The 14,228-nt window shown below is 39.4% G+C and overlaps 1 protein-coding gene across 4 annotated transcripts in view; it reads right to left on the bottom strand.

Moving 5' to 3' along the window:
• Positions 1–12,212: 12,212 nt before the first annotated feature.
• DACH2 (dachshund family transcription factor 2) overlaps positions 12,213–14,228 on the bottom strand; it is a 302,186-nt gene continuing 300,170 nt past the window's right edge. For all 4 annotated transcript variants that reach the window (XM_054839711.1, XM_054839712.1, XM_054839713.1 and 1 more), the window contains one exon: positions 12,213–13,091. In XM_054839711.1, coding sequence (XP_054695686.1) covers positions 13,054–13,091 — 38 coding nt within the window. In that variant the 3' untranslated portion in view covers positions 12,213–13,053. The remainder of the gene's footprint in view (positions 13,092–14,228) is intronic.

Below are 14,228 nucleotides of genomic sequence, written 5' to 3'. Positions count from 1 at the left end.
TAGTATTTATCAACTTCCTTGAATTCACTTACAGTTTAGTATAGCTAGTTTCATCTTGTAAAGTTTTTGTACTTCAAAATTGCAGGCCAGAAACGCAACTGTTTTTTTAGACTTCTCCACATGAACAATAACAGAACTGTGAAAAGGCTAAACTTTGGATTTCACCTGTTTTTGGAAATTATAGCTATTGTATGCTAAGAGACTGTTTCAGTACTGCCTTCTCTGAATTTTCATCTTCTGCTTGGATTGTTGCAAAACCATCCACGTAGTCTTCATGATATGTATTTGTCGTATTCTCTGTACCCCATGGGAAGGAGAGTACGGCCAGCAGAAGTCATGAGAATTAAGGGGGAGCAATTCTTGTGCAAACACTGATCCAACTGGAACACTTCAAAAATTTGATCCAGGAGGAGAAATGATCACTGAGGCTGCTCTCCTTCAGGGTGTCTGTAACCGAGAGTAATAGTTCTTGAGTTATTAGCTGGTTATGTTTGGCATTCATCTTCTGAAGTTACTGCCAAAGGCATATAGGCAGAATAAAGTATAACACCACATTGATAAATATGTGTCATTTCCCCCTGCCTTCCCCCAGAATGGTATAAAATGGAAAGGCATAATTGGAATGTTAGTAAATATAATAGATAAGAATTTATTTTGTTTTTTTTTCCCCAGCCTGAACCTTTGCAACATCAGACTTGAACCTGGAGAGGGTGACTTTCATGTCTGATTTACAAATCTTTCAAATGAAGAATGTAGTGTGGAACCAAAATAAATGCTTACTTGCCCATGATTTTCCAGTTATGAGAACTTATCAGATTAGGGAAAAAAACAGATGAGAAAGCGAGCTGTGCCTGCGGAGAGAATGAGTTTGTCATCTCGTGAACTGTGCGTCTTCCATTGCCAGCTGGTGGGATGGGGAGTCATGTGAGGTCTCATGTCTCTTCCATTCCTCTCATGTTCCCTCTGCCACTACAATGGTTGTGGCTTTAGCTTATTCTTATATCTGATCTACAAAATCTGAGCGTGGGACAGCATAAAGAAAAAGAATGGCAGAATTACTGTGCCTAGCAATCCCATCTCTGAGTTAAATTTCAGCTGGTAAAGGAATTCACAATAAAACATTACTTCCAGTTTACAATTCAGTGTTCCTGTTTTTCTCTAAGGGGCTAAAGATCTAAGATGCAAATTTGATCTGCATTCTTCTTTTTGTCTCTGAGCGAGCATCTTTATGAAACACTCCGCTCTGACAGAGGCATGGTTAATAGCTGGCAGATACAGACTGGAAGGCTTTTCTGCTTGTCTTCCGCCATGCATTAAATCATAGTGATGTGCCTTTATTTTACCCTTTCGATTACAAAGTATATTAAAACCAGAATTAAGAATGTCTTCAACTCTTTTCAATTCACAGTGCAATGTGTGATAAACTATAGTTAAACAAGAGCAATTACCAAACAATTTTGCTAATTAGAAGATGATTTGCCAAATATGTTACCTCATTTTTTTTCCCTTACTGTATTTTCCAAGAGCAATTAAGAAATGGCCATAAAGATTACTGGCTACTGTTGAGGAAGACTTAATGGAAAGAGCACTGAGATAGTATGTACAAATAGAGATAGCAGAAGGTATGAATAACCATACTGTGCAAACCGAAGAGCGTAGAGCCCATGTTCTCCCCAGGAATAAGCCAAGGGAAAAGTAGGATCAGGTATGCATCAAGGCTATACATTTCTGTGCCTGGAATTCCACGAGGATGTCTTTGGCCAAAGGCTGTATCTGTGTGCTTAATCACCCTGGCAGCTTCTGGGGTTCTGTTGTTTGGTTGTTGGGGTTTTTTTGCCTGAATTTGTGGAATCACTGATCAGATGTAGGCTAATGCCCCAGCCATAGCTCTCCAGCTGAGGTCCCACAGTAGAAAGAATTGCTTCCTTCTATTGCTTTGCCCCGATACCTGACACTTTAATTTGATAGCCCTCATTTCTTGTATTAAATGCTGAACAGTCATTCTCTTGTCATTTTCTTTGTGGCATTAATGATTATATGGACCTCTATCTCATGAATTCTTGGTCACTTCCAGATTGCAGAGTCTTGATTTATTTAGCTGTTCCTTATGCAGATTATTCAGCGCAACTTTGAAAGCTTAGAATTAAAAGTACGTTTCTCTAATGCTAAATTATACTTGATTTGCAGTCATTAATTTGTTCTTGTAGGTAAATGTAATATTTCATTACCAAGTAAGAAACAACTGCAGAGATACAAATATTTTATGACAATTTCAATCGTCTATTTCTATTTTATTCTCTGGCAATAAAATCTCAAAAATAAATTATTTGCATGCTTTTGACTTCATTTTCATTTCACACGTGGTCACTGATGTAGATACATAAGTCTTTGAGCAGGAGGTAGGAGTAGATGACCTCCTGAGACCTCAGCAACCTGAATTATTCTATGAGTCGATAAAATCTATAATAAGTAATTTTCTTCAGTGATAGCAGAAGCATATAAGCATAATTATAAACATATAAACCTGTTCTGTAAAAGGCATGCAAAAGATACCACAGATTTTCTGCAAAGACAAAACTTGTGAATTTTCATGGGAGCATCCCTCCGTGTAGAACAAGCTCTCCAGCCCAGCAAGCGGGACACTGAACATTTCTGTGCTCCATTAAATCCTACAGCCCAGTTGGCTGGAAGCAGCAGTCTGGTGGCCAAGCAGCGTCTGTGTTTTAGTGCCGCTGTGAAACCATGGAATGAGTTTCTGGTGTCCTTTCCCCACCCCACCTCCCCCCCCCAAAGGATGTCAGGCTGATTTCTTTTTTTCCTAGCTAGTGAAATGTGCTGACATTATTTGAGAGACGAGTAAGTGATACAAATTAGTTGTGGGTTTTATGTAAAAGCCTAAGCATATGTAGACAAAATAAAAAAAATAATTTGTCTCCCTCTGGCCACATATAGTTCAAATAGATAACTGGTCCAGGATTTTAATATTTCTAAAAATAAGGCAAAAAAAAGGTGCTTGCCCTAAATCACACAACATGGAAGAAGGAGCCCTGACAGATCACATCACATCTGACTGAGCAAACAAATCAAGAGCACTGGGCTAGAGGAAAGAGTTGGGAGTAGAGCCTTGAAGAATGTGGTGAAGAAGGAGCCAGAAGAAGAAGAAACTTGTGGGAGCTGTGCTGTGTCAGTAATGGAAAGGTGGCTGCAAGGATGTTTTAATCCACCAGTCTTTGGCTGGGCTGAAGGAGGGGAAAGAGTGGTAGCAAGGCATGAGGAAACGCTTGCCACCACCACAGGGAGAAGTACGCAGGAAAAGGCAGAATCAGTGAGGGACGGGGGGCGAAAGGCAGACCAGATACGGAGCTGGGAAACTCCAAGGAGCACAAAAGCAAACAGGTAGTAAACAAAGCGGGAGCCAGGAACAGATCAAACCAACAGCAGCTGACCACAATTGCCCTTCTTTTCCTGGGGTCACCTTATGGACAAGAGCATGGCATGGTGATTTCCCTCAGGCCCGAAGATGAAAGATGCTTTTGGGAGGCAGAGCACGGAGGGTGAGATCGCGCTGCTCTTCTGTCCTGTGCCTCAGACATGCAACAGAGAATTTGCTCATAGCAATGCCAGAAGCTTTGCACTGAGGATCTGCAGTGTTATTCAAAATTTCAGAGAAGGTTCTGAGGGTCAAATGCCTGATTTTGGTGAGAAAGACCCTGACCCCCTCAGCTCTAAGAAAGAGGAAAAGCAGGCTTAAAGGCAAAGGATCCTCCGTGTGCTTCCAAATGGCCAACAGCAGTTTATCACTGGATTAGAGTTTATAAGAAATAAGTAGCAAATTGTGCAAACTTCACGTTTACTGCCCTACTAGAAGTGAAATAAGTTTCAGGAGTATTTGACAAAAAAACCCCTCAAACTTCAAACAATGGTGTCACCAAAGAACAAATACCAATATATTTGTATGCCCAGGAAAATGACTCTTGAAGTCTTTCCAAAATAACTTCTAGCTCTATGTAAATCAGGGAGATATATGCATATGCCCATGAATTGTTTAACTGTAGAAATGTCTTTATTTCCTGTATAGCAGATGCACAAAGGGAATGGGAATGTTTTATAACTTAGGCTTTTAAATAATAAATAAATGGCTTACATTCTCAGTTTGAGACGTCTTGATTTTTGCATACTGTGTAATACTGAAGTATACAAATTTTTTTTAGAAAGAATTATTTTTCCATTTTTTTAAAAGTATATAAAACCTCAAGAATATGATAAAACATCACAGTCAGTTTCTAAACACTTTGCATCTTAATATGGTTGAAGTTAAGGCAGTAAGTAATTTCTGAGTTTTTCCCTTGAGCTGCGTAGTTCTTTTCATATGTAATTATTCTCTGAGTGCATTAGATAATGCGATGGTTCCCACAGCTGTATACACATCTATAAATCATTAATGAGGCAGTTAACTGAAACAAAACTATAAAAGATTTGCATTACCCGGCAGAACCCAGCCTTAATTGACTTCCAGTTATTTACAATTAATTTTTCCATTTGGAATAATGATTGCAAGCAACTTAGGTTTTTTTTTATTACTCAGGAATTAGATGCTGCCTATTCATCAAAAGTTTTTACAGCAGGACCCTGTCAGTGGACAGTAATGAGCTTGAGGTAATCTTATTTTTACACGCACATCTACACATACCTCCCCCCACACATTGGCAGAGGAGACGGGGTGGGAGGGGGCACGTGTAGTAAAATGGGGACAGGAGTCAGCGCTAACTTTTTGGTTCTTTTTGTCACATACCTAAGTTTAACAACAATTAATTTCCTTTCTTTACAGCATCTAGCTGAAAGGCAACACAAAGAATAGAGCCGGCTACGGTTCCAGATAGAATAAACTGCGTGCATGAAGAGTGAGTAAATATTTATTTCTATCTTTAGATCTTACAAGACTGTTAAGATAGAAACCAAGGAATAAATGATGCAAAGACTGTCAAGTAAATATGAATCCATTATGCTATTTTAAAAAATTACTTTTATAGAAATATAGCACACAAAGTAAATCCTCATTAACTTATTGTTTGAGTACGCCACAGAACTGGAGGCTGTGTGTCAGACTCTGGACATACACAACTGCAAGATCGGCTTTCTCTGCCGTATAAGCATAACTCTCACTGACATTAATGGGCTGTGGATGTGTTCATCAGCAAGGGATGTCACGTTCAAATTCCTAATAAAACTTAAGTCAAAAATAACCAGAGCCCATTTGCAGCAGCTGATGTTATCTTCATTGTCTTTCAATCTCCAATTTTCAAAATGCCTGAGCAGATAGATCCCATCAGTAGTAACTCCTGGTCAGTTCTCTGTTTCTAAAGCACAGCGATAAGGTAAGTAAAATCTTATGTATTGGGGTGTACTATACTGGAACCACTCTCATTGGAAATCAGTCCTTCCCTGAGACTGAGCAAATGATAACCTTTAATTATTTCCCCTTACTGGGTACAAGACACATAAAATAAATGTTTGGGTTTGTTTCTTTCTCTCCTCCTCAGATAGAGCTGTCACGCTGAGGAAGTAAAATCACCTGCTTTTTTTCTTGTTTCAAAACAAATAATTTTGTTGTCCTTTGACTTACATTTAAGACTGTCTCTTCCCTTTCATGAAAATTGGCTAGGCACGCTGCTCCGAGCGAGGAACTGAAAGTAAAACCAGTGTTGTGAGCACAGGAAAGGGCAGCTGCAATGAGCATTAGGAGCTTTGATTTCTTTGGGAGGCGTGTAGACCGATAGACATACACTGGTAAATATGGGAGAGTTTAATTCTGAGTGATGGTAAAGCTAACGGCCACTATAATTGATCTAGAAAATGTGGGCACCGTGACAATCAAACACTTGTAACCTTGAAAATCTTGCAATCTAGTGCTGAAGTAATTTTTTTTCCAGGTTATGTTCCACCGGATTGTGTTACAATGTGTAATGTAAAGTAACGTGACAAGACTAGACATGGGTCATTCAGTCTGTCAGTAATTCAGAGCTTGGCAAATTGGTCCTCCCTCTTCACCAGTCCATGAACTTCACAGATACTTAACTTATTCATGCTACACTAGCTACCACATTATTTTAGCTGGAAAAGCTACTGTGATGTGTGAAATCTGAGAGGCTTTTCTTTGGGAAATTGGGCTGGTACCAGATGAGCAAACAGTATTATTATTTTTCATTACGCTATCACATCTTGTCAACACATGACATTGGCTATTGCATTTCAAATAATTGCGTACTTGACAAATACTATAGCATAATTTAGACTATCTTTTTACTGTGTTCATGATCCTTCTTACTGGACTTGATTTCCTGGGGTGGGGAAGGGTCTTCGGTTCTTCTGGTAAACTCAGAGCTCCAGTAACTTTCTATGCACAGAGGTGATATTTGCCGACATTGATTTTTTTTTTTCCACTGGGTGCAACTGTTTTAATCTAAACCTGAGGAGTCCACCACATTCCAGACAGTATTAAACTGATCCACCCCTTCTTTCTTACATGGATTCTGAACAGTGTCTGTTACTGCCTGTCTTCAAAACAGTGAAAAAAGAAATACCATGGCTTTGCAGCTTCTTGAGAGTTTGCTTTGAAGCAGCCAAAAATAATTTCAGTGAAAACAGAAGTTTCATTTGGTGAAAATTTCTGTTTATTTGAAAAACTATTAACTATCAAAAATATGCAATTTACTTACCAGCTCTGTTATAAATCAAGAGTCTGAGTCCCGCAGTGTTTCTCATCACAATAGCAGACTTCTCATTTTTCTGTGACTCCTTGCAGTATTAGGAGCGTGGCCTGGTTTTGATTTGGTTTCAGAGCCAGCGTCTGTGAATCAGGTCTGTGAATTAAACACAACTGCTTTTCTCTTTTTCCCTTTTTTTTTTTTTCCAAGTTAGTATGAGCTGAACATAATAAATATTAGAAGAAATAAAGAATTACAATCAGGGTGTGAGGAATTCATTTTTTCCTTTGGAATAGAATCTCAGTATTAAACTACCAGGAAAAAAGCCATGAAAGGAATCAGTGGTTTTTCCACTGCTTTGCACATTGTAGAATCATTTCAACATGTGTAATATAGGTGTCAAATGCTAATAAATCAGCTGTCAAATGCTATCAAATACTTACTTTGCACAGGTGTAAATGATCACATAAAATGCAAAGCACTGATCTGACACCAGAAATCTCTGAGTACCGTTTCTGTCTTCACCAGTTTTATAGAACTATTAAAAAAAGTCCAATAGGGAGTTTATTCCTTGTTATTTAAGTCACTAGCTTCTTTTGTCTGTTCTCTTACTTTTCGGGATGTGGTTCCCCTCTCCCCCTGCTCCCACCCAGTTGACACCAAGGGAGAGAATGCAACAATTTATATGGAAATGCTTTGGACTGGTCTACAAAGAAAAATAGTATGTTTCATAATAATGTTACGACTGATCAAGCATTTTTCCTGCCAAAACATCTCTGTAAGTGGCCCAGCATCATCAACTGATGGCAGCACAGCTCTGGGAATAAACAGACTTTCAGCTAATGGCAGGAATCATCGGGGGAAACATGAACCAGGTATTTCTTCCTGATACAGAATGAAACGTATGATTAACATTAAATGCCAAATCCTACTGGCGCTGGAGCGAATTAAAGTTTATTTTTCATGCCTGTTTATTCTTTCTTCTCTTTTTAGCAAATTCATCTTGTTTCATTTAATACCAGTGGTTTTCCCTTTCTATTTGGCCGCTCCGGCGGAAGGCGAGGGGACACACAGTTTAGTTTAGGTGTGTGGCCTTTTGGTAATTAGATTAAAGATTGAGGCAAAGCCCAGATCCTAAAATGAGAACTATGCAGGCACTCCATGCCTGTATTGGACCCTCCGAAGGTCGGGGTCGATGTCCAGTGACCCAGCCACTTCTTCGCCTCTCCGGCAGGACAGCCGCTGGCACAGTCCCAAAGGCGTCTGCACCCTGGTGCCGTGCGTACGTGGTGTGACGCTCCACTGCTTAATGGAAAATGTTTACATAAGGCCGTAGACTTCCAAAGCATGCTTAATAACCTTAATAGAAGATGTATTGTGTTGCAGTGTTTATTATGAAGGAACTGTGATGCAGGTTTTATTATGATGAAACCATGTCTTCGCCTAACAATTCCAAATGACGGCGCTTCTATCCATTGTCTTATTTCAGAGTTTCTTCTCTGAAATACATCTGTCTCACTGCTGCCTGGCTGAAGCACACAATGGTTAATTAGAGCTGGGCCAGTTTTGCATAGTTCAATACAAAGTTGCTGCTTCTCTCTGACCAGCCAAGATTTATTGCAAAATACCAGGCAGTCGCTCTGTCACCAGGAGCAGCTGGTGTATGTACGGCCTAACCCATCTGAGAGCGGCGTTTTGAGACAATGACAGAGGCCGTCCCAGCTCTCGTGGCTTAGGGCTGGCTTGCTCTTGAGGCACGACCTGCAGTTAGCCGGGCAGGTGGGACACATGCCACAGGATGGAAATCAGGAAGCTGGGGCAGCCCTCGTAGCTTTGAGAGAGCACGAAGGTGCGCAGTTAACGTTTTAGGGACAGCAAAACCGGCTCCTTTTCCCACAACTAACCCCTCTTGTAGCCAGCCAAAGCAAAGAACTGATACACAGCAGAAGTGGTCCACTACTCAGTGAAGACACATTTCAGTATCATTTTTGAAAAAGCAGTGCATACATTTTCAAAGCTGCAAAGCCAAGTGTCTTTTTAAAAAGTTTAAATATTATAAAAGATCCAATTTGTGAAGTGTCAGTTATCATAAGAGTATTTTAGTATATGGTGCTGTATTTACTTTCATAATTTGGATTATGTCAACAGAATCACATCATATATAGTAAATTCTTACTGTATTTCTAACTGGAACTCAGAATAATGGGAATTCTTCTTTGGTTTAAAAAATGATTTTTTTCCCTACCTTAGATTACCACACTCCAACGTTCATGCAGAGGATGCTCTATTAAGTTGTCAGTGTTAGCTGGCCAACAGAAGTGGAAATGGATGATGGTCTAATGGAAAGGGAGCAAGCTGCAGCATTTGTGCTGTGCCAACACTGAATTGGTTCATTTCAATTGATTTCTTTGATGTACAAATATAAAACTGTAGAAATTCATAATTTGTCTATATGACAAATGACATCATTTAAAAAATACTTTTTACTCCCCTTCCATCCCAGGTTCAAATCATCAAAGACGACCTTATTTGCAGACAGAACTAAAGTCAAAATGTTTATTAATAGTGATTTTCCAAGCACCTAAACATTTGCAGTATGTATAACAAACGATGATAGCTCATGACCTGGCTTTAAAAAAAAAAACAAAACAAACCCTCTGTAAATTCCTTTACCCCCCTCTCCCTTCTCACCCCAGCAAGGAACAGCAGTGCCGGCAGGATGCTGCCGGACAGTAGCAGGAAGCAGCAGTGGGAAAGCGGGAAGTCTTTCTATCAGCATTGCTGCCGAAGGTAACAGATCCTCAGCCCGGGGCCGGCGAGGCTGTGGATTATCACGCTTGTAGGTTAGCGCTGGGCACGGGCATGGGCACACACACACACACACACACACACAGAGGAGGAGTTGTGGAGAGCAGCTGAGGCCATGAAGGAAATTCATAACAATTCAGGTTAGGCCACATTTTGTCATGTTACCAAAAATATTCTGTAAATAAATATATTAATGGGCCACTTACTTGTAGATAGCAATTACTTAAACCAGCATTCAGCTTTTAATGCACAGCCATGCATTTCTAAAGGAGAGGGTTCTCGCTGTGTATTACTATAGATCCAGATTTTAAATTGAGATTGGTCACTATTGATTCAGTTAGAGTTTATTATGATAGCAGTCTGCATTATACAAGATTCATAAAATTGCTGAAATACATCGTCCATTAACTGGCCTGCATTTAGCCAAGATCACCTTGTGTCCAGCTAACACCAACTTTATTGGCATAATGCCGGTTCAAAGGCGCTTTACAGACAAGGAGATGCTTTGTAGGAAACCGGAGCCATCAGAGAGGCAGATGCAGAGGGGCCACGGGTGCCAACCCCCAACCTTGGCAGTCGTGTCCCCCCCCCCCCCGCCCCAGCCTGCAAACACCGATCCCCAGCCTATACACTGCATCAGAAGGGGTTTTCAGTCTCCCTCTGCTCCGCCACTTTTTGGAGGTGCTGAGGACACAGGCACAGTCAAAGTCCTGCTCCTCTCGGGCATTTTCATTTGAAAAAAAAAAAAAAAAAAATCCCCAAAAGCTTCAAAGAGGCAGCGTCCCTGTGGGGCGACCAGCAGTGCAGGCAGCTGGGGCCGTTCGGCTCGCTGCCTCTCCTGAGGAGGAGCACAGCGAAGGCTGGATCTCCTACTGCCCTGCTCTACCCCTGCGCTGGAGGATACGGCTTCTCCACAACTCTCCTACTGAGATCATTCCGCTGTTAAAGAGACAAGATGAACAAGGGGGCTGCTCACTGTAGCCAAATGGGAAATTATGTCCAGGAGGCATTAAAAAAGCTCAACATTGTCTGTGTTTGCTGTGCTGTACAATCACCATCCCGCATTCCGTACTGCATCAGTCAGAAACAACTGCCTAACAGGTTGTGGGTCAGCGTAACTCACAGCCAGATGCCTGAGTATCATTTGGGATATTGCTGAGGAGATGATAGGAAGCAAAATGAAATAAAAAAACCACCCTGAAATTGGCACTTTTATATGAACTATTCGATCACAATTGCCCCAACCTGTTGCTGTTCTAGCTTTAATATGTTTCTTCAACAAAAAGTGTTAGTTAGAAGTGTGCTCGTTAGGTTGAGCTGACACAGAAAAACCTCCGTGTCTTGGCCTGTCAATGTTTATCAGGAGCTCCCTAATAAGGACTTAACAACAGATTCAGTCTCTGAAGTTTATCAGTTTCCTAAATCTCATTTGCCAGTACTTTGACATTTAAAACTATTCTGGGAAGGGCAAATTAGAAATCAATGATGTGCTCAGCAACCCAGTATCAATGCTGCCCTAAGAAATGTAGATCTGCCATTGAGGGGAAAAAAAAAATGCTAAAATTGCCTTTATGGAGACTAAAGAAAAATGCAAAAAAAGCTGCCATTTCAAAGACTGAAGTAAGTAGTGACTTTAGTAGTCTTTGTAAAATGCATGACATGGTAACTCAGCACAGAGCTCGCTTCAAAATCTGCAGTTCACAGGAATGATACCAGCGTTCGGTCAAGCAGCAGAAATGCTGCAGTATCCCAAGGACTGTTTCAAGTCCTTTTGTCCTTTTCAAACATAAGATTTAGAAATAAGGCTCAACCCTCATTTCAGAGAATCCTGATGGAATAGCAACTAAATTAACAAAGAGTCAAAGGTAAAATTTAAGTTCAGGTGCCACAGTGTTTTACTCACACACGAGCTTTTGTTAAGAGTGCGGGAATCATACATTTCACAAGTCCTAATACTCCTGTTTCTTCCTATCATTCAATTTTTGATTAATGCAGTTATTAGAACGCCCGCAATAAAAATAATACGGAATGAACCATGTTTCTACATTGAAAGACTATTCTGATAATTAGTTTGATCGCCTGTAAACCAGAGGTTTACGTGTTTTCTTGAACCAACATCTGGTTAAGCTAAAAGCTTCCCTTTAGGAATGAAAAATCAGACGCTGCTTCTCTGCTGTATTACAGAGCAGAGTTTGAAGCTACCCTTGGAAAGTTAGCAAGGCTGTTAACCAGGGAGAAAAAATAAATCTAGTGATAAAAATAGATGAAATTTTGAACACTATACATATAGATAGTAGCCTACACAATCACAGGAAATATATTCCCCATGGATCTATTTTAATGTGTTTTTTGTTTTTAAGTGACGGTGATTTAATTCAGGGTATGTGTGTAAACATAAGTATGTGTATATAAACATGAGTTTGCAAGTAAGCTGTGTGCCTTTGACCCAGGAATAAAAGTGAAGAGTGACCAGGCCATTACTTCATTCCACTTGACTCAAACCAGCTTTCAGTCACGTATTTTGAGAACGGAATGTTTCAAAGTTCAGAATTTGTAACATACAATAAGTAGGAAAATGTTTAATACCAACCCACCCTCTTTATTCTTCAAGTATTTTTAATAGTGCAAAATATTGTTTTGCATTAGTACAGTAACTATGGGAATTCACAGTGAAAAAAAAATCTTAAAAGATTTCCAAAGTCAAACAAAAAAATTTTTAATACTGTATTTTTAGCAAGAACATTTTTAACAAAGAATGTGTACTTTAACTTAATATGGTACAACAGAGAAACCATACTTAAAAGTTTCCATTATCTAACACTCTACTGCATATTCATTTTTTCATCTTAAAAGACCAAAAGCCAAGCTGAACTGAGCATAAAAAAAAGCATCAATTATAATCCTCATATTACGTCAGCTATTAGGGTTTAGCTCACACTTTGAATTGGTCATCTAATGAAAGGACAATTTTTACATCATTCTTTTAAAAAATGTACACACATTTCTTTTTAAAACGTAATATATATCGAGTATCTGCTTCAGTAAACAAAGCTTAATTTATAAACACAATCGAAACAGCTCCGTGTTGAACAGTTTCAGTGATAAACTGGACTTGTATGATGTACAGCCAGTGAGGACCTTTGTGGCTTAAAATCATTGTGCCATTGCTATCCAGTAATAGCTACCTCCTTAGAAAAAAAAAAAAAAAGTTCTTTTTTGGGGGGGAAGGGGGAATAATTCCTGTATGTGCTTAAAAATACTAAAACTCCTTTCTATCTCCAGGGACCTAAAAATGATCTGTTGCAACAGGCTTGGTTTGGTATGGTAAGCTTGTAAAAAGTCTCAATATTTCTTAATGACAATACGGCAGTTTTCGATGCAGCAACAGTAAATTGCTTGAAATTGTCCTTCAAGTTTCATGCTACAAATCCTGTTCTTCACACAGTACTGAAGGCATCAAAGGTTGGAAGGGACATTTTTCATGAACTATATAGTCTTCAAATAGTGATCATTATACATTTTTCAACAATAGGTGTTTCCTTCAGTACATAATAGTAGGTTTGATGTATGTTCTGTTTTCTGGAGAGAAAAAAAAAAGAAGGAAAAAAAAGGTCAATTACACAGTTATGCATATTACAATTAATTGAAACTTGGGTGGGTTTCCTTATTTGTTTCTGGACTTTTTTCCTTCTCAAGCTAAGTTATCAGATCCACAGGTGATATATACTACCCATCTCCCAAACATGCTTTACACTGGGACGAGGCACCTGATGACAAAGTGCTGGCGGGTGGCTGTTACGCAGCGAGATGAGCTGCTCTCAGCGCAGTGACCACCACCACCACCTAACCGCTGGTACGGGTCTGGGCACTCACCTGGGCTACAAAACCTCCAGCTGTGTTTCTAACCGTGCTTGGAGCCAGCATGTGCTGAGCAGAGGCTATAAAGACTTTGATTTGGGGTTTTCTGCCTTTATGACATTTATTGTTTAATTGAACACTCATTTTCCTCCTTTTTTTTCTGAAGGCAACCTGTGTTGCATTGCACACCTCCGTAAGATAGACGGAGTAGCATAGCATCAGCTTTACGACGTACCAATATTACATGCGCAAAACCTTCTAGGGAACAGCATATAAACCAAAATTGCATTGCATTAAAAAAATGGAATACAAGTAAATCACTATCTGTTCTTGGAAAAACTGTTCTTTTGTTCAGAAACTGCCACATTTCTTTTAAAATTATTTTTCTTTATTTAGGGAAACAAGTAGAAACCACTTCCTTCCTTCATAAGAATATTCCTAGTTATAGTACCTATCAACTGTGATTTTTCACATTAAGCTCAGAGAAAAAAAAATATTAAAATGCCCACAGAAACTAAAGCTAACAAGAATCCATATTCTTGTTCATTATACAATGAATCATGAATTCACCCAGCTAAACCCGCAAGTACTGATCTTGAAGATGATAGCAAAATGATAATATTGCGAAGCATTTTGTATAACGTTGACATCCATCCCATTACTGTTTTACATATGCCAATACTGAACGCTCCTAAGGAAGGAACAAGTATTGACCTGCTAACTGACACCGATCCTTGGAGCAATCTCAAAGTTTGCCACATTTCAATTTCAAAATGCATTTCAGCTATAATATGAGTGATTTATCATTTAGCAGTAGCTGTCAAAGTAACCTCCTAGATAAAACAAAAACATCTGGAA

Source organism: Grus americana, chromosome 12 (genome assembly GCF_028858705.1).
Source record: "Grus americana isolate bGruAme1 chromosome 12, bGruAme1.mat, whole genome shotgun sequence".
NCBI classification, from domain to species: domain Eukaryota; kingdom Metazoa; phylum Chordata; class Aves; order Gruiformes; family Gruidae; genus Grus; species Grus americana.
Note: the sequence above shows the minus strand (reverse complement) of the source record. Positions and strands in the feature narration are given on the sequence as shown.